This window comes from Papaver somniferum, unplaced genomic scaffold, assembly GCF_003573695.1.
Source record: "Papaver somniferum cultivar HN1 unplaced genomic scaffold, ASM357369v1 unplaced-scaffold_137, whole genome shotgun sequence".
Classification (NCBI taxonomy): domain Eukaryota; kingdom Viridiplantae; phylum Streptophyta; class Magnoliopsida; order Ranunculales; family Papaveraceae; genus Papaver; species Papaver somniferum.
In genome coordinates this window covers 10,362,923-10,389,172 of record NW_020622934.1, presented here as the reverse complement: position 1 = coordinate 10,389,172, position 26,250 = coordinate 10,362,923, and the positions used below count along the sequence as shown (strand labels likewise).

The 26,250-nt window shown below is 37.3% G+C and overlaps 3 protein-coding genes across 5 annotated transcripts; all 3 read right to left on the bottom strand.

Moving 5' to 3' along the window:
• Nucleotides 1–10,509: 10,509 nt before the first annotated feature.
• On the bottom strand, nucleotides 10,510–14,459 carry LOC113334753 (serine-rich adhesin for platelets-like). The gene has a single exon (XM_026580956.1). The coding sequence runs from the start codon at nucleotides 14,394–14,396 to the stop codon at nucleotides 10,782–10,784; it is 3,615 nt and encodes a 1,204-aa protein (XP_026436741.1). The 5' UTR covers nucleotides 14,397–14,459; the 3' UTR covers nucleotides 10,510–10,781.
• Nucleotides 14,460–14,723: 264 nt separating this feature from the next.
• LOC113334793 (proline-rich receptor-like protein kinase PERK15) lies at nucleotides 14,724–19,424 on the bottom strand. 2 transcript variants are annotated; one of them, XM_026580998.1, is made up of 9 exons: nucleotides 19,235–19,424; nucleotides 19,043–19,122; nucleotides 18,241–18,705; nucleotides 17,626–17,997; nucleotides 16,861–17,070; nucleotides 16,402–16,773; nucleotides 15,955–16,198; nucleotides 15,713–15,860; nucleotides 14,724–15,386 (listed from the first exon to the last, which is right to left on the bottom strand). In XM_026580998.1, exons 2-9 carry the CDS (start codon nucleotides 19,071–19,073, stop codon nucleotides 15,006–15,008), a joined length of 2,223 nt encoding a protein of 740 aa, XP_026436783.1. In that variant the 5' UTR covers nucleotides 19,074–19,122; nucleotides 19,235–19,424; the 3' UTR covers nucleotides 14,724–15,005. The 2 variants fall into 2 exon arrangements, with proteins under 2 accessions (XP_026436783.1, XP_026436782.1); XM_026580997.1 differs by having other exon boundaries at nucleotides 19,043–19,424.
• Nucleotides 19,425–20,956: 1,532 nt separating this feature from the next.
• Nucleotides 20,957–25,858, bottom strand: LOC113334861 (aldehyde dehydrogenase 22A1-like). 2 transcript variants are annotated; one of them, XM_026581087.1, is made up of 14 exons: nucleotides 25,567–25,858; nucleotides 25,432–25,472; nucleotides 24,728–24,829; nucleotides 24,479–24,606; nucleotides 24,144–24,266; nucleotides 23,567–23,720; nucleotides 23,260–23,363; nucleotides 23,099–23,177; nucleotides 22,675–22,755; nucleotides 22,388–22,525; nucleotides 22,019–22,234; nucleotides 21,744–21,935; nucleotides 21,505–21,648; nucleotides 20,957–21,419 (listed from the first exon to the last, which is right to left on the bottom strand). In XM_026581087.1, the coding sequence occupies exons 1-14, from the start codon at nucleotides 25,676–25,678 to the stop codon at nucleotides 21,264–21,266; spliced, it is 1,770 nt and encodes a 589-aa protein (XP_026436872.1). In that variant the 5' UTR covers nucleotides 25,679–25,858; the 3' UTR covers nucleotides 20,957–21,263. The 2 variants fall into 2 exon arrangements, with proteins under 2 accessions (XP_026436872.1, XP_026436871.1); XM_026581086.1 differs by having other exon boundaries at nucleotides 22,660–22,755; nucleotides 25,567–25,857.
• Between the last annotated feature and the right edge of the window lie 392 nt (nucleotides 25,859–26,250).

The following is a 26,250-nucleotide window of genomic DNA, read 5'->3' as shown; positions in this document are numbered from 1 at the left end:
ATTGCTCGTGTTCAAAGTATGTTGACATTTTTTCACTGCAAATCCTTATTTCATATTTACATGGATTTGCTTCTTGGAATCGGTTCTACCACACTTCCAAACAAGTTTAGAATTGGTTTGCCAGTATTCCAAGACTACTATGTGATCGGTCATACCAAGTCACAATGGTTAGTTGTGATCAGTCCTACCAAGTAACGTACATGGGTTCAGATCGGTTATACCAATCACTAGGATTGGTTTTACCTAAACATGGTATCTGCTTGTGATCGGTCACACCAATCACTAGGATCGGTTACACCAATTACAAGGATCGATCACACAACACTTATGATCGGCCAAACCAATTACAGGGATCGGTCACACCAATTACAAGGATCGATCATACCATCTCATGGTGATTACTTAGGATGGGTTACACCAAATACCAGGACCGGTCATACCAAATCATAAGTCTAGGCATTATGATCGATTATACCAAGATACATAACCTTAGTTAAGATCGGTTCTACCAACTCACACATATTGGTCATCCAAAGATATGCAATGAATAGCCGAACCGATAAACCTATTGATTTCCCTTTCGATTCACAAAACAAGTTCATGAATGTACTTCCTTTAAACAAATGTAAAACATTGTCTCCTATGATGAAATCTTCACCATAACTCATTCACATAATCATAACACTATATACAAGATTATATCGATGTCATATCTACGGAACTCAAAATATAAGCGTTATACTTCGCATCATACTATTATGATGATGTCTCATCAGAGTATTATATACAATATGTACAGTATATACAGCTTCGCAGTTATGTTTTCAATATAACACAACTTGAAAGATACGTTAGGAATGAAATAGTTCAAGTCAATATTATTAACCTCAAGTGGAAGGATGATGTCTTCGTTGTAGTTCGTTACTCATTCACATTCTTCGGCTCTTCAAAGTAATACTTGTATGTCTCAACATTCCTAGACTTTCTAGTCTAACTTAAACGAAGTTAACTCTAGTATTTAATCAAGCGACTCTATATAAGTTTTGATACTAAAACATGACAACCAAACTTGACTTACCAGCGCTTGGTGAGTTCAACCGAGCTATGTTCTAACACTTTTACTATAACTAGGAACATTAGTTAAAGGTTCAAAGTGATCAAGTGCTCGCTTTATGGACTCTGGACAGGTATTGGATATGGGAAGGTGAGTAATATTGGCTCTACTGTAGTAGCTCCGCAACTTAATTATGACTTAAAAAAGACAAGTACATAGTTGTAAAATGGAAGTAAGTTACATACTTGACAATAGTTTCAGAAGAATTGGATGGTCCAGCAAAAACGAATATCTGTTGGATGTTTCAATTAGACACAATAACCTATAAATACAGTAGTTAGCCAGTGACTGTAACCACTAAAATGAAAAACAAAAATCATAGAAACAACCAATACAGCATATTGGCTTTGATAAACGCTCTTTGTCTGCATAATCACAGAAAGTACTAAGAAATATCAACATAGAGTTTTGACCTGCAATCCTGATAATTTCTTAAGAATTTTAATCCTTTCCCATGAAGATTCTGAACTTCTACCAACCGAGATGAAATCACCTCCTATGCAGCACCTCAATTCAAAACATCTAATAGTCAGCTTACATTAAAAATTATAACAAATCATAAGCTATGAATAGGGAGATTGAAAAATACCAACAACTCCTTTAGCATACACTCCATGTCATATTGTCATGTATATCTTTTTCCTTATCACTTGTTTTTCCTACAGAAAAGATTTAAGAAAAGAATAGGTAAGCCTCGAGAAACATCTTTCTGCACTTTTGTAATTGCCAACATGGAGTTGCTTCCTTATAGTTTCATGATAGTACTCTCCAGGTCCCCAACAAAATCTTTATACCTTGAAGTCCTGGGCAATTTCACGAACAAGTCTCTGGAATGGAAGTTTCCTGATCAGCAGTTCAGTACTTTTCTGCACTTACAGATTTCACTGTAATTAACACAATCAAAGTAACAATTGAGGATCAAAAGATTGAAATTAAAATTATTGAAACAACAGAAATAGACCAAAATGAAGGTAAGATTAAGTTTACCCAATAGCAACAGTTTCAGGACGGTATCTGTGGGGCTTCTTAACTCCACCAATAGTTGGTGCAGACTTACATGCAACCTTGGTAGACAGTTACTTCCTTGGTGCCTTTCCTCCAGTTCATTTACGAGCAGTTTGCTTAGTACGGGCCATTTCTGCAAATACCAAAATCACCCAGATTAACACTTGATAGCTAAAATCAAAAACTCATAGTAGAAATCAACATGCAAATTATCAAATCAACCTCATAATCAAGAACTGAGCTTGATCAAGCACTTTCTCTTACATTGCTAAGACGAGACAAATAACCAGAAAAGAACTTCAGCTTCCAAAAGGAATGCAAAAAGTAATCAAAGTAAAAAGAAGTTCAATGAAAACTTATCTTATACTTTATAGAATAGCTGATCAGAGATGTTCATGAGATCATATGCTTCTGCTAGAGAGTGCATCTCTTGCTCAATGCCATTTAACGACATCTTCACCATTTATGGAAGCTGAGCTAGAGATATATTAAAGAGCTGACAATGACATTGGAAGACAAACTTTCAATTGAATATCGTAATTCAGTTACTAAAACTGTATTGCATCTTGTTTTTATACTTTGAACAGCTACAACAAGTATTAATTGAAGCTAAATCAACTGATAAAAAATAGAGATATACATTCAGATGAGATCAAAAGTTACAGTCAATGAAATTTGAGTCAAATAGTGCGTAATGGAGATTGATATGCACTGATCGCGAATCTGACGATTGATTTTCTATCAAGATTGTAGGTTACGAGATAGATGAAAAGCCTTAGAAAATTTTGACCAAAATTTTGTCCGTATTTTTTCAAAATCTTTATCTCAGGATGAAGATTAAGAGGGAATGATGACAAGTCTAGACTCCAATTGTAAATCGAATCAAAATTTTGATTAGATATTAGAGTTTTAACGTTTTCAAAACCGTTAAAAGTGTCATGAAACAACATAATCGCGATTATAATTGTAAAATTAGAAGGAAACTTATCTTGTTTTCACCGATTCAATGATGAAATTGTCGAGATTAAGTCTCTGATTCAGCTTTACCGATCGTTTCTTCTTCAGAAACAAGTAGAAGAGGCATCTCTGAACTGATCAATTTTAGGTGGAAGCAAAAGAAATGAGTTATTGCTGTTGTAAGAGATTCATTTTTCCCCAAACTTCATCGCCGCTGCCAACACTTTGTGTTTCTCTATTACGAGCAGAAGATCGTCTTGATCGAGGAAGATAACCTGGTGGGGGAAGAGGGGTTGAAATGATGTCCCGTCAAAAATAGAAGTCCAATAATGGCTCGTGTACATTATTCAGTTTGATAGCCAAGGCCTATCAAAAATGAAACGATAAGGCTTTCCTGTCGAATTCCTAAAAGGCCCCTGTCAAATATTCTCCGTTTCGGCGTAGTGACTGTTCTCTCTAGTGTAGTAAACTGATGATTGTAGTTTCTGCATTTGTATTATTTGTGAGTAACCTTGTCTTTCTTGAATCTTGATTTAAGAATTTCATTTGCTTTAATAGTTATATTAAACGAACCTGCGGTATAATGATATCACTACTGACTTCAGTCAGAAGATGCGTGTTTGATTTACATCAGGTTCATTAATTTTAGCACATCAATTTTTTGGATCAACCTTGGTTGTTGACTCCATTAACTAGGATCAATTTCCTTTGTCGACACAAAAAAACTAGACCGTTTTTTCAGTTAGTGTGTCAACTTTGATTTTTGACTCCATTTACTGGTATCAACTTCCTTTGTTGACACAACTGAAGTGGAATATTTTTCAGTTATTTGTGTCAACTTTGGTTGTTGACTCCATTCACTGGGATCAATTTCCTTTGTTGACACAAAAAAGATGGAGTATTTTTTCAGTTATTGTGTCAATTTTGGTTGTTGACTCCATTCATTGGGATGAACTTCCATTGTTGACACAATTTAACTGGAATACATTTTAGTTATTTGTGTCAACTTTGGTTGTTGGCTCCACTCACTTGTATCAACTTCTATTGTTGACACACAAAAAAACTGGAATATGTTTTAGTAAAGTTATTTTTGAACTTTTAATTGTGGATCAACTTCGTTTGTTGACACCAAATTTTGGCGGCGATGGTGGTGACGGTGATAGTATCAACAATGATGGTGATGGTGGTGGTGGTGGAATATTAGTGGTGGTTGTAGTTGGTAAGTGGCGGTGGTGGAATATTAGTGGTGGTTCTACTTAGTAAGTGGAGGTGATGGCGGCGGCGGTGAAGTGATAGAGAAAGAAATCTGTTGTATTTTGAAGGAAAAAAAAAGAAAAATATTATATGAGTGAGGGTATTAAGGTAATATATTTTCAAATGGATAAGGTTTCCAAATGATATGTGTATATTTATTGTTGTATAAGGGTATATTTGGTGAGCGTCAAAATGAGAGGTATATAATTAATGTACCCTAATTCTAAAGTGCTTTAACGAAATCTTCAACCCTTACAACTGATACCCAGGATTGAATAAGTGCAACATCTTCTCCTTAGGTGAAGCGAGTTGTAGCCATTTAGGTGTAGAGATGGTATAAGTTGCATTGTATGAAAGTGGTTATTTATAGAGGATTAGGTACTAGTTGTTGGATGATGAACCGCTGAGTAACGACCATAGTGTTGAGCAATAAAATTATAATCACTGGCGATGTAATGACCATCAAGCGGTATGCTAACCACCGAACAATAGAGTCTCCGTCGCTTGGGAGAGATTATATTGCTCGTGGCTAAAGTATGTTCGCCACTTAACCAGTTATATTTTTCTATTTTGTTGTATCCATAATGGGTGCAAAAGTTGCAAAACATATGTTTTTTCATACCCATAAAAACCTGCCTAGAAAAATAGATTTGGTAGTCTATCCACTAATATAGTTTATGCATACCATATCGGATGGAACATACATTTTAAGGAAATAAATCTCTTAAAGTCGTATAGGTAAACCAACTGAAGAAGGATAACACTGATGGAATGGAAAAACTAATTCGACAAAGTTTCCTTACATTTAAAAATATATAAGTAATATTTCCATATAGTTTATTTAAGTTTTTACATGAAAAAATTTGACTAGGAAACGATTTCGCTTGTTAATGATTTTAATCTAAAAAGTAAAGAAAATAGAAGAAATATTTCGCATTATGTCCCTTCTTTTCCCTTCTCTCATTAAACTTTCTTCTTTCCTAATTCAACTCTAACCCCCATATTACTTGGTTTTGGTTTATGGAATACAGGTTTTGAAGGAATTTTTTACCTCATTAGACCAGGAGCAATACAAGTGGGAGAATATAGGGCCACATGCTCTCATGAGAATTTAAAATCTAAAACCACGTATATGCATACAAACATATGTATATATAGCATGCCTTTTCCAAATGAGTTCACCCTTATTTATACTTAATCGATTCTTATAATTCAAGTATAATATTTGGTGATCAAGATTCACTAATTCCACGGAAAGTATCAACCAATTTTGGTAACTAAGAATTACAACTGATAAGACAAGTATCACCTACTTAGTCTTGCTCATTTTTTTTTTTGAAAGTAAGATATATTGCCAGGCAGAAAGTTAATTCCTTGATTCAGACCCATTTGGAATCAACTGTGTAGAAGTTGTTCTTCTGGTGACTGAATCTTCAGAATTAACAGTTTCTGAAATGATTACAAGAGAGTTCTGATTGTTACGTAGTTGTTGTGCTTTGACAGAGTCATAAGAAATTGAAGGAAATAAAAATGTGGGTACATAATCAAACCAACAAGTTGTCAAGTGTTCCTTTCTCCCTTTCTTTGCTATTAAGTCTGCAACCTTGTTGACTCGCCTGTCGACATGTTTAAAGCCCAAAAAAGAAACTAGTTTAGCTGATTCTGATTTAACTTCTTCGAAAATAGGTATACTTTTCCATTGAAGTGAAACAGATTTCCCCTGCAGATAGTTGATAGTGAGTTGATTGTCTCCCTCTATGACCAGATTGTGTAGATTATTCTGATTACCCCATCTGGTAGTGTGTAGAAGAGCTAGAGCTTCTGCTTCTTCTGCTGTTGATGCTCTGAAAACTCTCATTTCTGTTCCTTTGCCTATTCCTAACCAATTACGAAGCACACAACCAAAACCTGCATCAGTGTATTTTGAAACCCAAGAGGCATCACATTTTAATTTAAGTGTGTATTTTGCAGGAAAATTCCATGGCTTAAGGATCACTGTCTTAATTATAGGTTGTGTTGTATCAATGTTAAGAGTTTGTGGATGCCAATATGCAAATGCCTTGTGATATCTATAGCAAGTTGTTCAGGTGTTCTTTCTTGTTTTTCAAACATACGCAAGCATCTTTCTTTCCATATGAACCAACATTTAGTTGCAGCTAGAGCCATATATATAGAATTTATGTCACCTGTCAGCCATTCGTTGTATTTATATAAGAATGAGGTATTATTAGAGATGGAGTTTACTCCCTGAGATGCCATAGGTGGTAGATTCCATACTGCTTGGGCATAAGAACAATTAAAGAACATATGGTAAGTTGATTCAATGTCATGTTTAGAGAAAACACACTGAGTTTCCACATCAAGAACTGAGCCTAATTTCTCTCTTGTTGGAAGAGTGTTTTGTAAGCACTTCCAAGTGAACAGCTTTATTCTTTGGGAGGTATCCATATTCCAAAGACCTTGACAAAATCTTTTAGTCTCAGTAGAAACTGATCCCATAGGATTAAGTAATTTTGCATATAAGGATTTGAAAGATAATTCACCATTTCTGGTGAGCATCCATCTCAGTTTATCTTTTTTCAAGTTTCCAGTGATGTTAGTGTAAAGTTTGATGTTCAAGATTTCATAAATTAAAGAACTATCAAAGAAATAGTATAACAATGATTCATTCCACTTCTTTGTGTCATGATTGATCAAATCAGACACAAGTGTTATATTGGCAAACATGGTAATTGAATTATCCAGAGGTTAGTACCTAGTTGGTATCCATTTATCGTCCCAAAGGTTGATAGATAATCCATCTCCTACTTCCCAGAAACTGTATTTCTTTATATGTTTTATTCCCTTTAGGATTCACTTCCAAATCCAAGAAGCCGAAGACTTCTTTTTTTACTGTAAAGCCCCTGTTTTCTTAAAGTATTTTCCCTTTAAAATTTTTGCCCATAAGTCATCTGGTTTACTAACTAATCTCCAATCTATCCTACTGATCATAGCTTGGTTAACCTTATTAGCTTCTTTAAACCCCAAACATCCTTGGTTAATAGGGTTACAAAGAAAAAAAAAGGCCTTTATATAAATGCCTTTGGAGTTTGTATTTTTACCCCACCAGAAATGCCTCTGAATTTCATTGATTCTTTTGGTTATTTTTTTTGGTAAAACAAAGCAATCCATACTGAAAATAGGCATACTGGAAAGAATTGATTTATTTAGGACAATCTTACTAGACTGAGAGAGAACTTTAGCTAACCATTTTTTGACTCTAAGTTCCATTTTCTCTATAATGTTATCAAATGACTTCAGTTTAGATATATCTACAAAAAGTGGCACTCCTAGATGAGTATCTTTAATGTTAATTTTCTTTATTTTCATCATTCTATTCCAGAAAAGAGAGAATCAGAAGACGGCCCAGGCGAAAAGCTTTGATCCCCTTCCTAGGTTCAGTTAGCGGTTGTGGTTTGTTGTTCTTGTGGGGCCCTAGCTTTCAAACTAAACGTTTAGATAAAATAGTCAGCCATTTAAGAATAACCCATGGTCAAGGCTGCTGGATATGCGCATTCCAAACTAGCAAAAAGGCTTCACCGACCGCGCGTTAGTTTTTGCTGAAAAATAACCCTGATATGTTGAAATTTATGACCTGTCCCGAAGAGATACTGAATAGGTTTGTGGCTTCTAGTAGATTTTTACAACTATGAAGATCAGCTTTGGTAAAAAGAAGAAGATCATCTGCGAAAAACAAGTGTGAAATGGGTGGAGATTTTGGTGTGAGTTTTATGCATGGAACTTGTTTAGTTATTTCTAAGTGACAAAGTAATATAGAGAACACTTCCATACAAAGAATAAATAGATAAGGAGATAAAGGATCTCCCTGTCTGATCTCCCTAGTAGGTTTAAACTCTTTACAAGGACTGCCATTTAATAAGACAGAAATAGAAGAGGTTGAGATGCATTGGAATATTAAGTTACACCAATGTTCTGAAAAACCAAAAGATTGTGATGTTTTAATTAAGAATTGCCAATTTACTCTATCGAAAGCTTTTGACATATCTATTTTTGTTTCTAAATTTCCTGTTTTTTTCCTACTTTTCTTCATAGAATGGACAATATCATGAGCAACAATAATCTTGTCTGAGATTTGTCTAGAAGAGAGAAAGGCGGATTGCAGAGGAGATATGATTTTTTCCAATGACTTTTTGAATCTATTGGCTAACAATTTTGCTATGACTTTATAAGGGGTATTGCAGAGACCAATTGGTCTGAAGTCTGCATGAGTTTTTGGATTCTTAACTTTAGGAATCAAAAAGAGAAAAGTTTGATTTAAGTCTTGGTGAAGTTTTTCATTCCTAAAAAAATCTTGAACTACTGAGATCAGTTGAGGTCCCACTATTTCCCAATTGTGTTTAGAAAAGCTCACAGGGAAGCCGTCAGGCCCTGGAGCTTTATTTGATTTTAGTTTCTTAACCACATCCCAAAATTCCTATGAACTTGGAATTGCAGTTAAAGAGGTGTTTTCTTCTAAAGAGATGCAAGGTTTAACATGCTTAAAAATTTCATTATCTAAGGTATTAAAAGTTTCAGAGAAGAGGTCAGAGAAGTAAGAAGTCAAGACTTCTTCTATGTCTTGCTTAGAGGATACCATTATGTTATCTTTGTCTTGTATGCAGTCGATATTGTTTCTTTTCCTTCTTTTCAGAGTAGTTATATGGAAAAAATTTGTATTTATCTCCCCTAGAGCAATAGTATTGTTTCTAGACTGTTGTTTCGCAATCTATTCCTGAGTATCATAATATGCTTCTAATTCAAGCAGTTTTTTGTTTAAAAGCTCAGTATTAGCAATCTGTATAGGTTTAGCTGAAATTATGCCAATCTGTTTTAAAAGGAACTTTTTTTTTGTTTGGTTTCTCAAAAACATTTTTTTTCGATTCACTTAAATTTTCTTCCAAAGCCGAAATATTCTGAAGTAAGTCTTCTGCAGGGGAAGAAATACTATGATTCCAAGATTGTTTTATTACTTCCAAACAAGTTGGTTCTTTAAGCCAAGTATCGTAAAACTTAAATGTATGACTTTGACCTAAATTATTTGTATTAAGACTTAAGCAGATAGGTCCATGATCTGAGCCTATAGCAACTAAGTTTTCAAGAGAAGCTCCCTGAAATTCTATAATCCACTCTGCATTAGCTAGAGCTCTATCAAGCCTCTGCTTGATATTTGCAGCACCTTTTCTTTTATTGTTCCAAGTAAATATATTTCCCTTGAACCATAAATCTTCTAGTCATGTTCTATTTATGAGATTTATAATTGGCTCTACTTTTTTCCTATCAAAAGGCAATCCTCCCTCCTTTTCTTCACTATTAAAAATAATGTTAAGATCCCCTATTATTAACCAAGGCATTTTGCTTAGATTAACTCTATAAGCTATTTCTTCTAGATAACCCATAATTTCAAGTTTATGTTCATGTTTAGGAACACCATAAAAGCATGTTAGAAGCCATTCTTTAGAATTGAAGTTATTTTTTACTATGACATTGATCATATTTAAGTTCCACCTAACTAATTCAAAATGGAAACCATCTACCCAAGCAATTGCTATAAACCTCCAGCAATTCCATCTGGATCAACAATGTGGGTATTGGGAAAGTAATTCAGAATGCTTCTCATGAAACATCTTTTTGATTTAGTTTCAGACAGAAATAAAATATCAGGCTTCTCAATTTCTAGCAATGTTCCTAAGTGTTGTTTAGTATTTTTCTTACCACAACCCTGTATATTCCATGCCAAGATTTTCATGGTCTGAACTAAGAACTAGAAAAGCAGATAACAAAAAATAACACCCTGGTGTTGGTGTTCTTAAAGTTGCTGCACTAAGCAGACTTTGACAATACATTTTAAATTCTTGCTTATCACCTTCAAATTTCAATCTTAAGCTTTCCCCTTTTTTCGGATTATTTGTTCTATTGAGTTAAGACTCAATATTTAACCAAGACTGCTTTACACAGAAGCTTTAAGAACACCAGCATTAGGGTGTTGCATCACTTTCTATTGGTCTTGCTCACTTGGAAACCAAGGAAACGATATTGTCAACAAACTTCACAGAATGAACTGGGATTTAAAGTATACATGCCATAACATCAAAATTCAGTGGTCGAAATTCATTTAGTTTTATTCCCATGATAAAGGAATGTTGGAGAAATAAGAATGTCGTTGTTATATAGACTAGCACATCTTTGAAACCATACAACTATGCTGAATGGATATATCAAAAGATAATAATAGTAATATGTGTATAGTACAACGATTAATTATCAAAGAAAAAAAAAGCTCATGAAAAGGGTAAATATAAAAAATGGGACATAATATTTCTGCCCCAATTTTTACCACTTTCCTGGCAACATTTGTTTTTACAAAAAAATCCTAGTGTTACATAAAATACCCACGTAAATTCATGGATGATAATTAGGCGCACAATGAGGTAAGTGCTAAGCAATTGCTGGCAAGTTGATGCATCAATATACTGTATCCAATACAAGGATGGTTTCCAAATCCAAATATGGAAGCAAATCCTGCTTTGCAGCTTGCAACCGATGTTATGTATGCATTTAACATCTTCTTTAATGATTCTATATCGCGGTTTTCAATGCAACTTGATGCACCTTCTAGACTATTCATTGCATTATTGAAACTATTTTTGCAATCACTAATGCTAGCAAGAACATCAGATGACGAAGAGAAAGATGAAGATGAAGAGTATGAAGCAGAAAGAGAAAAATCTAGTGACATTTTAAAGCTTACGTCAATGGCGATTTGAGTGGTTTGAGTACAAGCTTTGATTGACATCCCGAGAATAGCATATGCATCGGTATTACCATTAAAGAATGGCATAATAGAAGATTGACAAAGTTCAGGAAATTCACAATGACTGCATATGTTTTGGAGTGCTGGATTAAATTTTCCGGAGGACGATAAGCTGCCTGAAGGCGAAGGAATGAAAGGCAAGTGAGGAACATTTGGTATGTTTGGGAATAAAGGAAATTTTGGAAATTCTGATGATGAGGACGAAGATGACGACGATGGTGGTGACTGAGATGTAAATGTTGATGGTGGCGTTGGTGGAGATTTAGACGACTCGGATGAGGAGGAAGATGAGGGTGTGGATGGTGATGGATATTTGGTTGAAGCTGAATGGGATTGAGAGGATGCATAGTCTGACGAAGAGGACGACGGGGGTGTGAGTGGTGGTAACTGAGATGCAGAAGTACCTGACTGAGAGTTAGATTTACTTGTATGAGATTGAGATGAATCTGTTGATTGTGACGAGGCGGAAGGCGTGGGAGTTGAAGGTGGTGGTTGAGATATAATTGTACTTGAATGAGATTTAGATGACTCTGACGAAGAAGGTGTGGAGGGAATGGTTGGTGTTGATTGATATTGAGAAGAACTTGACTGGGACGTACTTGTACTTGATTGAGACTGGGAAGACTCCGATTCTGACGAAGAAGACGAGGAAGACGGAGGTGTGGATGATGGTGATTTAGATATAATTGTACTTGAATGAGATTTTTCCGACTCTGACTTTGACGAAGAAGATGACGGGGTCGTGGATGGTGGTGGTTGGGACTTGGATGTACTTGAATGAGATTTAGATGATTCCGTATTTGACGAAGAGGATGAGGGGGGCATGGATGGTGGTGATTGAGAATTGTCTGTATTTGAATGAGATTTAGACGACTCTGACGAAGAAGATGATGTGGATTCGTTTGGTGGTGAATGAGATACAGGAGTACCTAAGTGAGATGAGTCTAAATATGATGAGGAGGAAGATGGAGGCGTAGATGGTGGTGGTTGAGATATATAAGTACCAGAGTGAGAGTTATCTTTGCTTGTATGAGAATGGGATGAGTCTGACTCTGATGAGGAGGAAGATGGGGGTGTGGATGGTGGTGGTTGGGATATACTTTTACTTGAATGAGATTTAGAAGACTCTAACTCTGATGAAGAAGATGAAGGAGTGGTTGATGGTGACTGAGAGTTAGAAGAACTAGAATGTGAGGTGGATGCACTCGATTGAGATTGAGACGAATCTGACTCTGACGATGAGGAAGACGGGGGCGTGGATGGTGGTGGTTGATATGTAGTCGCACTTGATTGAGATTTAGACGAATCAGAGTGCGACGAAGAAGATGACGCAGGCGTGGTTGGTGGCGACTGAGACGTAGAAGTACCCGAATGAGAGTTAGCTTTACTTCCATGGGAATGAGGCAAGTCTGATTCTGACGAGGAGGGGGAGACTGGGGGTTGATATTTATGTGTGTCTGAATGAGATTTAGACGACCCTGACGAAGAGGGTGAGGGGGGCGTGGTGGATGTTGACTGAGATCCAGAAGAACCCGAGTGAGAAGTAGATGTGCTTGATTGAGACTGGGAAGACTCTGATTCTGACGAAGAGGGTGATGGGGGCATGGACGATGGAGGTTTTGATTTAGTTGTGCTTGAATGAAATTTAGATGACTCTGATGAAGAAGACGACGGGGACGTGGTTGGTGGAGAATGAGAATCAGAAATACCTGAGTGAGAGTTATCTTTACTTGTGTGAGAATCAGATGAGTCTGACTCGGATGAAGAAGATGAAGGAGGAGTAGTTGGTGGTGAATGAGAATCAGAAATACCAGAGTGAGAGTTATCTTTACTTGTATGAGAATGAGATGAGTCTGACTCTGATGAAGAAGATGAAGGAGGAGTAGTTGGTGGTGGATGAGAATCAAAAATACCAGAGTGAGAGTTATCTTTACTTGTATGAGAATGAGATGAGTCTGACTCTGATGAAGAAGATGAAGGAGGAGGAGTTGGTGGTGAATGAGAATCAAAAATACCAGAGTGAGATGAATCTGACCCCGATGAAGGAGATGTAGCTGGTGGTGAATGAGAATTAGAAATATCTGAGTGAGAGTTACCTTTACTTGTATGAGAATGAGATGAGTCTGACTCTGATGGGGAGGAAGATGGAGGTGCGGACGATGGTGGTTGAGATATACTTTTACTCGAATGAGATTTAGATGACTCTGACTCTGATGAAGAAGGCGAAGGAGGCTTGATTGATGGGGGTTGGGATTTAGAAGAACCCGAATGAGAGGTAGATGTACTTGACTGGGACTGGGACGACTCTGACGATGAGGAAGACGGGGGTGTGGATGGTGTTGGTTGAGATTTACTTGTACTCGATTGAGATTTGGACGAATCTGACTGGGACGAAGAGGATGAAGAGGGCGTGGTTGGTGGCGATTGAGACGTAGAAGTGCCCGAATGAGAATTAGCTTTACTTGTATGAGAATGAGACGACCCTGACTCTGATGAGGAGGCGGGCGGGGAGGTTGATGGTGGTGGTGATTGAGATTTAGCGGTACTTGAATGAGATTTAAACGATTCTGACCCAGAGGATGGAGGTATAGCTGCTGGTGACTTGGATTTAGAAGTACCACCTTGAGAGTTAGCTGCACTTGATTGAGAATTAGATGATTCCGACTTTGACGAGGAAGACGAGGGTGTGGATGGTGGTGTTGAAGGATGACCTGATCTTGACGATGATGATCGTGTGTAATTTAATGACGAGAAGGATGATGATGGTTGTTGTGGTGAGTTTGATTTTGATGACGAGGAGGAAGAGTTAGAAGAAGAGTTGAAGGAGTAAGATGATGAATAGGAAGAAGAAGCGTTCGAGTTAAATGAGGATGAGGAGGATGAGGAGGAGGAAGAAGCCGATGGTTGTTGGGATGTTGATGAAGATGACTGAGAATTAGACGTTGAAGGTGACGAAGTTGGTGGTAACGTGGATGATGACGAATAAGAATAAGAGGATTCAGACGATGACGGCCCTGGCGATTCTGATGTTGATGACGGTGCTGTAGCAGGCATGAACTGTCCATACGATATCGACTTCTGAAAAGCAGCTGAAGAAGGGACTGGATATCCAAAACTACGAGGTCTACAGTGAGCCTCTGTAGAACATGATAAAAAGATTGAAAGAATGACTATAATCATCGTTGTCGATCGACAACTGTTACTGTTGCGTTCCATTTTGTTAAATGAAGAGAATTGAATTAGATGAAAACAGAAAATTAACACTTCGAGATTTAAAAGCATGTAGAGTGAAATTTAAAGAAGAAAAGAAGAGAGGTAGGTTATCAGGAGATTTACCCGATGGCTTGGCATCAAACAAGGAGCGGTTGGAATCTTTAACCGTCAACAAATACCAGATTTTAACTACCTTTATAAGGTTTTACTATTTTCTAAGCCTTTTCTAAAAAGAGTTCTCTCTTGTGGACTTATATCACCACATTGTTCAGACCTTAGAAATTGCTTGGCAAGATCCAATTTTATCTCATAATCCCACAAACAACTGAATTAACGGCAACAAATAGTGAGACTCATGTTTGGTAATGCGTGCACAAACTAACGTGCAATTTGTTTGTATATTCAAATTACGTGTGCACATGTACTTATATGTACACACAATAGAACTCAGCATACTAAATATACCCATAGTAACATAAAATGAAAAACCGAAAACGCCTTGAAAACAATGGAAACGAAACTATCATGGAATATACAATGAATACCTATCAAGGAGAAAACCGACTGCTAGCTACTTCTGGTTGATTTCAAGCTCACGACTTCTTGAACTTCTCACCTTCCTTCATGAAGATCTTCTGAAAAAACTGCGGTTCTAGAGATTAAGTCATTATCAAAAGTGCTTAGACCAGAGAAAGGGCCAGAAGAAAACATAGAAGAAGTCCCATCTTCTGACTCATAGGTTGTGGAGGACTGCTTATGATTGGGACGACCGTTTGAGGTTGTCGAAATGGTATCTTGATACTCTGTATTACGTTGTACCATTTTAAGCGACTGCACCACTTCCCCCATAGTGGGTCGTTGATTCGCCTCCGGAGCAACACAAGCTGCTGCGATTGTGCAAACACGAATGAAATCATCCTTAGAGTACTTTCCTCCTAGCCTTGGATCAGCAATCTCCTCTAACCGCTCTTTATCTCTTAAGATTGGCCTCGCCTGAAAAAGCAAAAACATAAACCAGTTCTGATTTCTTTTCTCTGTTCTATTCCTAAAGGCTTTCTAAAACACTACTTGTGCAATGTTAATTGGTGTAACATTGATTAGATCACCTTATTTGGTAAGCAAATACTATTTCAACAGGTTTATCTTGTGAGTTGTAGGTATTAGAACACAAGATTTTAACACATTTTAGCTGATAAATGTATAGGAGTAATTATAAACCTGGAAAGTCTTGATGTACCCAAACCAAAAGAAGCCACTCATAGTTATAGATAGATAATCTAAATAAATGAGATTTAGAACATGAAGGAGAAAGTACTAACCCATGTTACGAGATTCTCCTGGCCCAAGGGTTGTGACATATCTACAGGCCTTCTTCCAGTCAGCAACTCCAGTAAGACAACTCCATAGCTATATACATCACTCTTTACTAGAAGATGACCAGTCATGGCATATTCTGGAGCAACATACCTAGAAAATGAATAGTATCCAGATTACACTTACTTGCTAGTTTAACATTAACAAAAAACTTCTACAGCTTTGCCCAGAGAGTGTTCTGAGTTACCCAAATGTGCCCATCACGCGCGTAGACAGATGTGTTTGGCGACCTTCTGGTGCCAGTTTGGCAAGGCCAAAATCTGAAACTTTAGCATGGAAGTTGTTTTCGAGTAAAATATTGGATGCCTTGAAATCCCGATGGATGACACAAGGCTGTGAGTCCTCGTGTAAGTATGCAAGTCCCCTCGCAGCATCTAGGGCGATCTTCATTCTAGATTCCCAGTCCAAAGCACAATTTAATCCCAGGGGACCTGAAACAAATATCATCCATGAAAGTTGCATGATCAAGAACTTCTATCCGATGTTTTCCACATTAATAATATGAAGCATATAAGTAATAGGAACAACTTTGTCATGGTTAAAAAAAAAAAATCATGATTTACCAGATAAGTGAAACACTATCACCTAACATCGAATAGCATAATTTATCAAGAAAGGAAAACAGAGTGAATACCATGGAGCCAGGCCTCTAAGCTTCCATTTGAGACAAGCTCGTAACAAAGAAGATTTTGTGAAGCACCAGGATTGCTATAGTAACCCACAAGTTTCACTAGGTTACGGTGATGTAGCCTGCTAAGCATCTCAACCTCAACCAGGAACTCTTTATCACCTTGTTGTCCTCCAGTACTAAGCTTCTTAATGGCAACCGCTGTACCATCACTCAACATACCCTTGAATACCTTGCCAAACCCGCCTTCTCCGAGCACACTAGCAGATTCGAAGTTATTAGTTGCTTCTTTAAGTTCTTCGAACGCAAGAAACCGTGTACTGGTAGGATGGGGAAGAGAACCTCCGCCAGGAACAGGATCAATAGACCTTGGCTTTTCTGTTACATAAGACATAATAATCTATCGGCCATGCTATATATGTTTACAATCGTGCAACAAGCAGGCACATGCATTAGAATACTTACCAGTTTCACTGGTGGGAGATTTCTTCTTTCCTCTACAAGACATGCATGAACAAGTTATCAGCATTGCTACAAGAATGATGATCAGTAGACCAGCACCGATACCAAGACCAAGAGCCACTTTTTTACTTTTACTTCTATTAGGAGCACCACTTTGGCCATTATGTGGAGGTAGAAGAGGCGGAGGATTCACATGAGATTGGGGAGCGGGAGCTGCAAGCAACATGAACCCTATTAAAGCAAATGGAAACATCCATAATATTCTTTCACAAAAAATTTAACCATCTTCACTTCTGAAAGTTACTAGGCACGGTAGTTGGTCAAACTCAGAAGAAATATGCAGCCAAGAGAGGTCTTGGAAACAAGTTTTAAACACCCCATGACATTGTTTAAAAGCAAAATGCGTAAGTTTAAACGCATACAAGTAACACATGATAATGCTTGGAGTTATTAATCTTGAGCAATGTTGGTTATCCTATATAAGCTGATAATTATTATATGATAAGAATCTAAAGCAAATCACATCCTTAATATGCACTTCGGCTTAAATTAGTCAACCTATATATTTTTATGATGTTAACTCAACACTTGATAGTTGTAGTAATCAAACCTTTTTACCTTATTAAGCTCAATATAGATGACCACTTTATGTTGCATCATAACATACTAAAGGGTAATGTGCGCTACCATCCCCAAAGCTAACTTATTGAAAATCTTAAGAAAGTCGAATATCATATCTAAGTTTTAAGAAGGGTAGTAAAAAATTACCATGGGATGGATCAGGGGGTTTAAACCAGGTCAGATTAAGGAGTTTGTAGTCACCCACCAGCTGAGGATCAAAATGAATCCTATGCATAGCAAGCGATGAATTTACTTGTTTCACATCTTTGCGAGAAAAACTGATTCCTGTGTGTGGAGTAATGTCCATTGAAATATTTACTCTTGTTAGGCCAAGAACATAAAAGTTGATAAGCTCAAACTGAGAAACTCGTAATCCAAGCTGAGAAGCTAATTCTTCTACAACGGGACTCCACTTTGAACTAGTCGTAACATTCAGAAGGAGAAGATCAATCTTTATAGGATAAACACAATGGCAACCCTTGCTTCCCCGTTTTAGCACCATGTCTTGTTGACAACAGTCTGCCCAAAATGAAAAGTAAAATCAAATGTTACTTTCTGGCTCAGATGAAACAATAGTCTATTATATTGAAAAGCCAAAATGTTTCTTTTGTATCAAATAACGGAAACAACAATCGATTCACACTTTTTTTACAGAGTTACCACATTACAAGTTTACAACTGTCGACTGGCAGTATAGCTTAACATTTTTTAATGCCAATCTAGTTATACAGAGTTAAGGAAGTAATTCTCATAATATCTTACCAGAGTTACGAGGAGAAATTGGTGGATGAGCAAAACCAGAAGGAATTGACCCACCATTAGAGTTAGCAGGTGCGATGCCAACCAAGCGGTGGTGAGGTGGAAATTTAGAATTAGGATTAGGAAATGGGATTTTTCTCATTAACGGCCGCGCCAACCGTGGACTTGATGGAGCATGACCTGATGTTGTTAATGAACCAAATCCTGGAGCTTCAGCTGGTACAAGCACAGGCAACGGTGCACCATGCGGCGTAAAACGCTTCCTATGAGACCGATGACGAGAGTATGGAAGAATGTCGACAGGCAACTGAAGTTCAGGAATAGCCTGATTAAGAAATGGTGAATGTGCAGGTGACAACAAAGGCGCTTCCACCAAATAATTATGTAATTCAGCATCTATATCAAATGCCATACACGATAATACAATCAAGCACTCCAGTGCCACCCATTGCACCTTCTTCAATTGCACTGCAAATCAAAAAAAATGATAAATCTCAGGTAACCATATTCCTAAAACCCTAGATAAACAATCTATGAAAATCTCATAAGCAATAAACCATTAAACCTAAAACCCTAATATTCATACTCTTCAGATACACACTTGCATGCTTACAATAGCTTCAAATTCACAGACACTCATCAAGAACTTACAAAAATGAGCACGGATACCAAGAACACTACAGAATCATTCAAAAACCAAATTTAAAGAAGTAATCACAAATCGCATTTGGCAGATGTTCAGCATTTCTAGAGTTTTACTGAAAGCACATGAAAAATGATAACAAACACAGAGACTGAAAAATACCTTTAGCAACAGTAAATAATCCCGACGGCATCGAGAAGCAGGAAACAGTAAATCGAGAAGAACATATACAATTTCCAGATCTACACCGTTGACACCGACAAATTAGAAGAACATAAATCACTGAAAGCAACACTTACTCATCACTAGTGGTTAGGTTTAGATTAGAAAAATGATTGATTTATAAAATTCAACCTTCAATTCACAAAAATTCCACCATTTTCATACAAATTTTGACTTCACAAAATCAGATTTCTTGATAGAAATCAACAATTCTTTTCTGTGAAATTTGAGTTTTTCTTCCTTTTATTTTTCTCTCACTCACGCTCTTCTAGTTCTCTGTTTCTGTTGTTGAGAATAAGAACTGGAATATTTTAGATTTTTTTTTTTATTTGTTTTGTAGTATGAACTATGAACTGACAAATAATGTTTTAATTTATAGAAACATCCAAAATTTAACGGAAAAGTAAAAAAGGAATTTAACGATAAAAACAGATTACTGTCAACGTTAAACTATTCAAGACGGGGCGGGGTTTGTTCGTAAGACTTTGCAGCAGTGAAAAGTCGCTGTTTTCTGTCTGCCACAACATTTGGTCTTCCCGAAAACATTGGATATTTACGAGATAATTTTCAACAGTGGGATTCATGCAATGGAGCCGGCCATCATCGAAGATTAATACCAGTCTATTTGAATCTCTGATGTACCATTCTTTATGCTATGGAGTATATTTTTTGTCGTAAAGAGGATTGAAAAGGAACCAAAACCACCACAAAGATAGAGCGTCACTGGTCGTCCAACTAACCTATTTGACTTAAATGATCCTTCTCTTTCACTGTAGTACGGTGGTTACTGGGTGATATACCAGTGACGGTGCTGATAGTTGGCGAAATAGTAAATCTTCGAAATAGTAAATCTTCAATGATGCAACACCCCACGTCAAATTTGTCTCCCACTGCACCAAAAACGATCACGGTGTAGGTTGGGTTTTGTTGACTATTTGGGTCACAAAAACATACTTCTTTTTTATGGAGTTAGAGCAACTGCAGTGGTGCGAGTATAACCAAAGACCAAAGAGGGAAAAAAAGATCAAATTTTGGATTTAGTATGGTGTGTGATGTTACGGTGAAAAGACTAAATTTGGTCAGACGAACATTATACGTTCGCCTGGTGTGGGGCGTAGACTATACCAACGCCTGATTGGGACGTGCACTAAAAAAAAAAAAAAAAGAAATGAAAGAAGTGGGGCGGAGGTATAAAGCCCGCCCCACTAAATTGATTTTCAAAACAAAGAATGGGGCGGGGGTATAATGCCCGCCCCATACAAAATAATTAAAAAAAAAAATGGGGCGTAGACTTTACGTACGCCCCATGTGGAGCGTAAACTATACCAACGCCTGGTGTGGGGCGTAGACTATACCAACGCCTGATGTGGGACGTGCACTATATCCGCCTGGTGGTGGGACGTGAAGTATATCAACGCTCGACTATATCTGGGTTTAGTCTTGGTCCCAGACCAAATATACTCTGGGTTTTAGTCGTTGATCAAAATTTGATCGATAGTACGTTCCACTAAGTCTGTTCAAAAGACCAAATATTTGGGTTTACTCTCCCACTGTGGACGCTCTTACAAAATCAACTTTCTCTAGTTCTGGAAAGACGCATGGCAAAGTTGTAGGTTGACTCACGCTCACGGTACTGATAGGGACAAGGTTCCATGACTCGGGATGGCAAAGACCTGGTACAGTACATTAGATGCTTCTCCAGCTATGGAGAGACCTGGACACACATTACATTAGATGCTTCTCAAACTAGTACCTTCTCATATGTCCACGAGAGAGTACACTATCTGTGGAACCAGGAAACTCCATAACCACTAAGCAGAAAGGAGAGATAAACACTAAGCAGCCAAGTATATCTTGTTTCTCAAGAGTCAAGATGGGTTCCCGTTGAATTGCACTATCAGAAGACACTAATTTTAGCATGTCAAATTCGTGTTACCCACAAAGGAAAATAGAGTATCAACATCAGCTGTTACAGAGAGACGCAGGTTTAGACCTTAGGGTTCATGATCTAATTAGCCGAGGAGGAGAGGGTAAGGAGACAATGGATTGGAACAAGAAATGTCAAAATCCATCAATCTCAAAAGTGGATTAATAAATCATTAAAACGTGTAGAAACCAGCTGTTTCTGGAAACGGGGCAACACTTCGAACATTTGACCCAGTCAGTTTCTTCTCGCATTCTTGGCAGTAGCAGAGTTCTTTTCTGTAAGGATCTTCAAGACGTTAACCAATGCTCTCAGTCTATCCCAAATATTCAAACCGTAGAGTGCTTCTACAAGGGACTCTTGAAACTCAAAGCTGTTCTCTGCTACCGGATACTGCAACCAATAAACCGAGCACTGTTTAGTGACTCACAAAAATGTACTCCATAATAAGTCAAAAATTAAGGTTTTCCATAATGACCTGAATTGGTTTTGGTATCTTCGTTTTGATGTATGGCCACCATCTATCTTCCACAACGGATTTTACAAGACAACAAGCTCGTAATCCTTCTATACCAGCAAATCTTCCAAATCCACTGTGTTTCACACCACCAAATGGCAGCGACTAGAACACGTACAACTTCATTAGCAAAATTTCCTACGTAAATGACTACAAGATATTACAAAAAACATAATGGAAACGCATTATCAAATGAGTACCTGGCACATGTAATTCGATGCAAAATCATTGATTGCAGCAACTCCACAGTTTAACTGGGAAGCTATTTCTCTTGCACGCCGTTGATTTCCAGAAAACACAGCACAACCAAGTCCATAATTGGAGTCATTAGTCAACTTAATAGCCTCTTCATCGGAGCTAAACTTCATTATCGGCATTATTGGTCCAAAAGCCTTCAAGTAATTAACATAATTGAGTTTTATGAGAGCTTTTTCAAGGAACCTTAACATAAGTTCTATTGAATTTGGCAAGTTACCTCTTCCTGCATTAACTTCATTGTGTGGTCTACATTTACCAATATAGTAGGTGGAAAGAACTGGTCAACTGCATCTTCACCTAAATTGCCAAAACTTCCTCGCCCAACAATTTCGGCCCCTTTGTCTACAGCATCATTCACAAGGTTTTGGAGCCTCTCGGCATGCCCTGGCATACATATTGCACCCATATCATACTTTCCAGCTAATGGAGGACCCTGCATAGTTAATCGATAAATCTTAGGTTCTGATTTTAAGAAATGATTCAGCTAGTGGAGTGCAGCCTACCATTCTTCAATTCCATGCCAATTTTTATGAAAAGAAACAACATTATATGTGGGTACAGTTATAATCAAAAGGTAAATACTTACAACACAAATAGATTTTATGATTTTGACTACTTGAGCTACAAATGAAGAATAAACATCCCGATGAACATAAAATCTCTCAGCACCAGCACAGTTCTGGCCACTTGATTGAAGAACACCTCGAGCAGCAATTTGTGCAACCTGTATGGAAAAGAAAACTCCGATTACAGCTACATAAAACATAGATATCTTAGTATTGTGAAGGTCTTTAACTTCAGAGACCAACTCAACAATTCTAACCCTGAAAGAGTTTTAAGCAAACACAAACTTCGTACATGAGGAACATTTACATCTTCACAAACAATAAATGCATCTTTCCCACCAAGCTCTAGAGTGACTGGTATTAGTGTCTCTGAAGCGCTTCTCATGATCTACAAAAATTCCAAACACGTCACTGTATCAGCACTGCAAGTGTGAAGTGCAGTGAGAGTGGAAATAATACCAGCGAAACATTGTAAACAAATAGAGATGTATGGGAAATATACAATAAAACATATGTACTAAACTTAGGTTATCTTTAAAAAGTCACGGCCTCATAGATCCTTTATAGGCCACATTCTCAGAGTACCCCTCAAGTGAAGCATTTAAAGAGTCTTGAAGTCATTGAGGTCATATTCAAGGGTTTTCAAACGACACAATATTCAGAGATGATGATCCGAAAAATCGGGAATCCAAAGAAATATGTTTATTGTGTCAGTTAAGAGAAAAGCATACCATCTTACCGACACCAGGGGATCCAACAAAGATGATTTTGTCAACAGATGATACAAGTGCTTCTCCTGTTTCTGCAAATCTGGTAAACAAAGATTTACCAAGTAGTAGGTATACTCAAATTAACAAGGCCAGTAACATGAGATAAGGAATGTAAGCTTTACCCTGTTATAACATGGACCAGATTCTCAGGAGCCCCTACAGCAGCAAGAGCGGCTTGAACGATTCCAGCATAGAAACAACCAGACCAACTTGCATGTTCTGAAACCTACATTTACAGCCATACTGACTTTTATTACATTGGAAGGACTGAAACAAATGTACATTAATCCTAAAATGGTGATATCAACTTAATAAGTTAATCTGGTTTAAGAGCAGTCAAATGGAGGTACAGTATCAAGAGTACCGAGAATATGTTGCCATCAGGTTTTGCTATATATAAAGTGAACGCTAAAGTTTTATAAGGTTTACCTTTACAACAACACCATTTCCTGAAAATATTGCTGCTAGCATTGGGTTTAAAATGTTATGGAATGGATAATTCCATGAAACGATGGCACCTATCACTCCAAGAGGATGAAACTCCACCTTCGATCTCTTGTGCATCATTGCCCTTCCAGACGATCTGAAAGCCGGATGATTAATGTTAGTACTTAGAAATGCAAACTCAGTTGCTCACATGTTTGCTTCATGGTAATTACAATGAAAAAATGAGACTTAAAAGGGGGCTCAACTGTTGGTCCACCACTATAAATTTATTTTTATTTTTATTTTCTTCTATAAATCTAATTTTGGCAAGCAGGCCACTGAACAAATTTGGTCAAGCATCCCACATCAAGAAACCAGATGAACAATTGGGAACAAACACCTGCCGTTTAAACTTCACAGACAAAAACAAACTCACAGTATACAATTGAACTTTAAAATGATATTATGAAATAATTATGCTTTTATTTAGGAGCTGAAGGAAGATATGAACTCTGGAGCAATAGCTGAAAATACACAAGTAGTGGCAACCAAAATATTAAACATAGGCTTAAACACTAACCGGTATTCAGGCTTTAGCCACTTCTCACCCTCCGCAAGAAGCCAGGTAATTTTCTCACAAGTTGTCATTATCTCGCCCAAAGAAGCATCAACCATTGTCTTTCCAGTGTCCCTTGAGGATGTCCTATTCAATTACAGCAGGAACATGCATAGTTAACCATTAACGAATATAAAGATTACATTGTCACCAATAAATTGCAGATGAATCAGTTGTAAATAAAATACCATCATCATCTTAGTCGGCAACCAGATAGATTCACATACTGGTTTATTCAAGCAAATATGCAATAAGATCTTGTTGTACGTAAAATGTTTGGTAATACAAGACTCACTTACTGGCATATAAGCTCTTGATGTTCAATAATATACTTCAAAAGTATCCTTAAGAATTGACGCCTTTGTTTAAAGGTACTCTTAGCCCAAGCCTTCTGTGCCTTCCTGGCATCCGCCACATGCTCTTTTACCTAAATCCCCAGATATATAAAAATATATCAGTACATGAAACAGTAAAGAACACGAGCCATTGCGGAAACACATAATAGCCGTTTAAGTGTTCCAGGAACATAACAAAAATTCATCACCTACCTGATCAGATGTCAGTGCCGGAAAATCTCCCAAATATTTCATTGTTGCAGGTTCATAACATCGAACTCTATCGGTTTGTGCTGCTCTCCCCCTTCTTGGAATCTACATCAAAACTCGCTAATCAACAAAACAATTCACGACCTATTAAACATTATATAAATAAATAAATAACTCCAAAAAATTCTGCCACTACGGAACAAACCACCAACCATATTACTAATCATCTAATCAGACTAGATCAAGTAAAAACTCTGAAGATGAACTAGTTACAGCAATCTAAATCTACATGCAGAATTCACTAGAGTACCTTTCACTGTTCCCCCCCTCCTCAGTGTCTACGCCAAAACTTACTAACCAAAAACCTAACCCTCGTCACCTTAAAAATTCTCTTAAAACTCTAATTTCCCACCACAGCGGAGAATCAAAAGAAATCGCTAATCTAATTATCACACTAAAATCAAACAGAAACAACGAGACTGGAACTGGTTACTGCACTATATCTACATTTAGTAAATCAACTAATTACACTAAAATCAAGTAAACAGTATGGAACTGGAACTGGTTACTGCACTAAATCTACATCTAATCAACTAATGACACTAAATATCAAGTAAAAACTGTGAAAATGAAACTGATCGCCACAGCCTAAATCAATATTATAACAAATCTGAAGTAAAACAATCAGCATTTTAAGTAACACTCACATAGATATAGTTCTCTTTAGTTTGATTTCCATCATCCAGCACTGCCACCATTCGAAAACAAAGATGAGTAAAATACAAGGCCTACTGAAAGAGAGAGCGAAAGAAATAGAGAGAAGAGTAAGGAATGAATAGTACCATCACCAGCGTAGACATCGATAGAAGGAACATTAGGAGGAATAAGCATTAATAAGAGTTTACAGATCAGAAAAGCAAACCCTAGAACTATCAACGGCCACCAAAACGCCATTCTTACAAATCAAATGATTCGTTCAATGAAACCCTAGAAATTCTTCATTCTCGATCGAGAATGTGAGAATGGTGGAGATTTAACAGAGCGGAACAAAGAGAGGAGAATTTTTTTAAAGGAGAATAATTTTGTCTTTCATTTGCACTTGTTGGTCTTGTTGGTTTCAGTGAGTGACAGAGAGTGGATTTTTAGCTTAGCTGGCTGTTGGCTGAGAAAATGGTGAGGGTTGAAATAACGTGATCTATCGGTACGGAACCCACAGGCCACGGGACTTAAAAGGGGGGGCCATGGCCATCCGGCGATTCAGGCCATGGTTCGCCATATGAGGATCGCGGTCCTCACTCATACACCCTAAAACTAGAATCCTATTATTATGGCTTCAATAGGATTGGTTTTTGGGGCTTAATATGATAGTTATAGAAACCTATTATAGCGGCTCCAAAGAAATAGTTTTGAGGGCTTTTTTTTTTTTTGATGCTACGCATAGGCCCGTCTTGCCCCCTGACAGCGTAGTCACTGTCTTACTCCCCACTGAGCAAATTCGGCCATCTTAAATTCATGTTAAAGTTAGA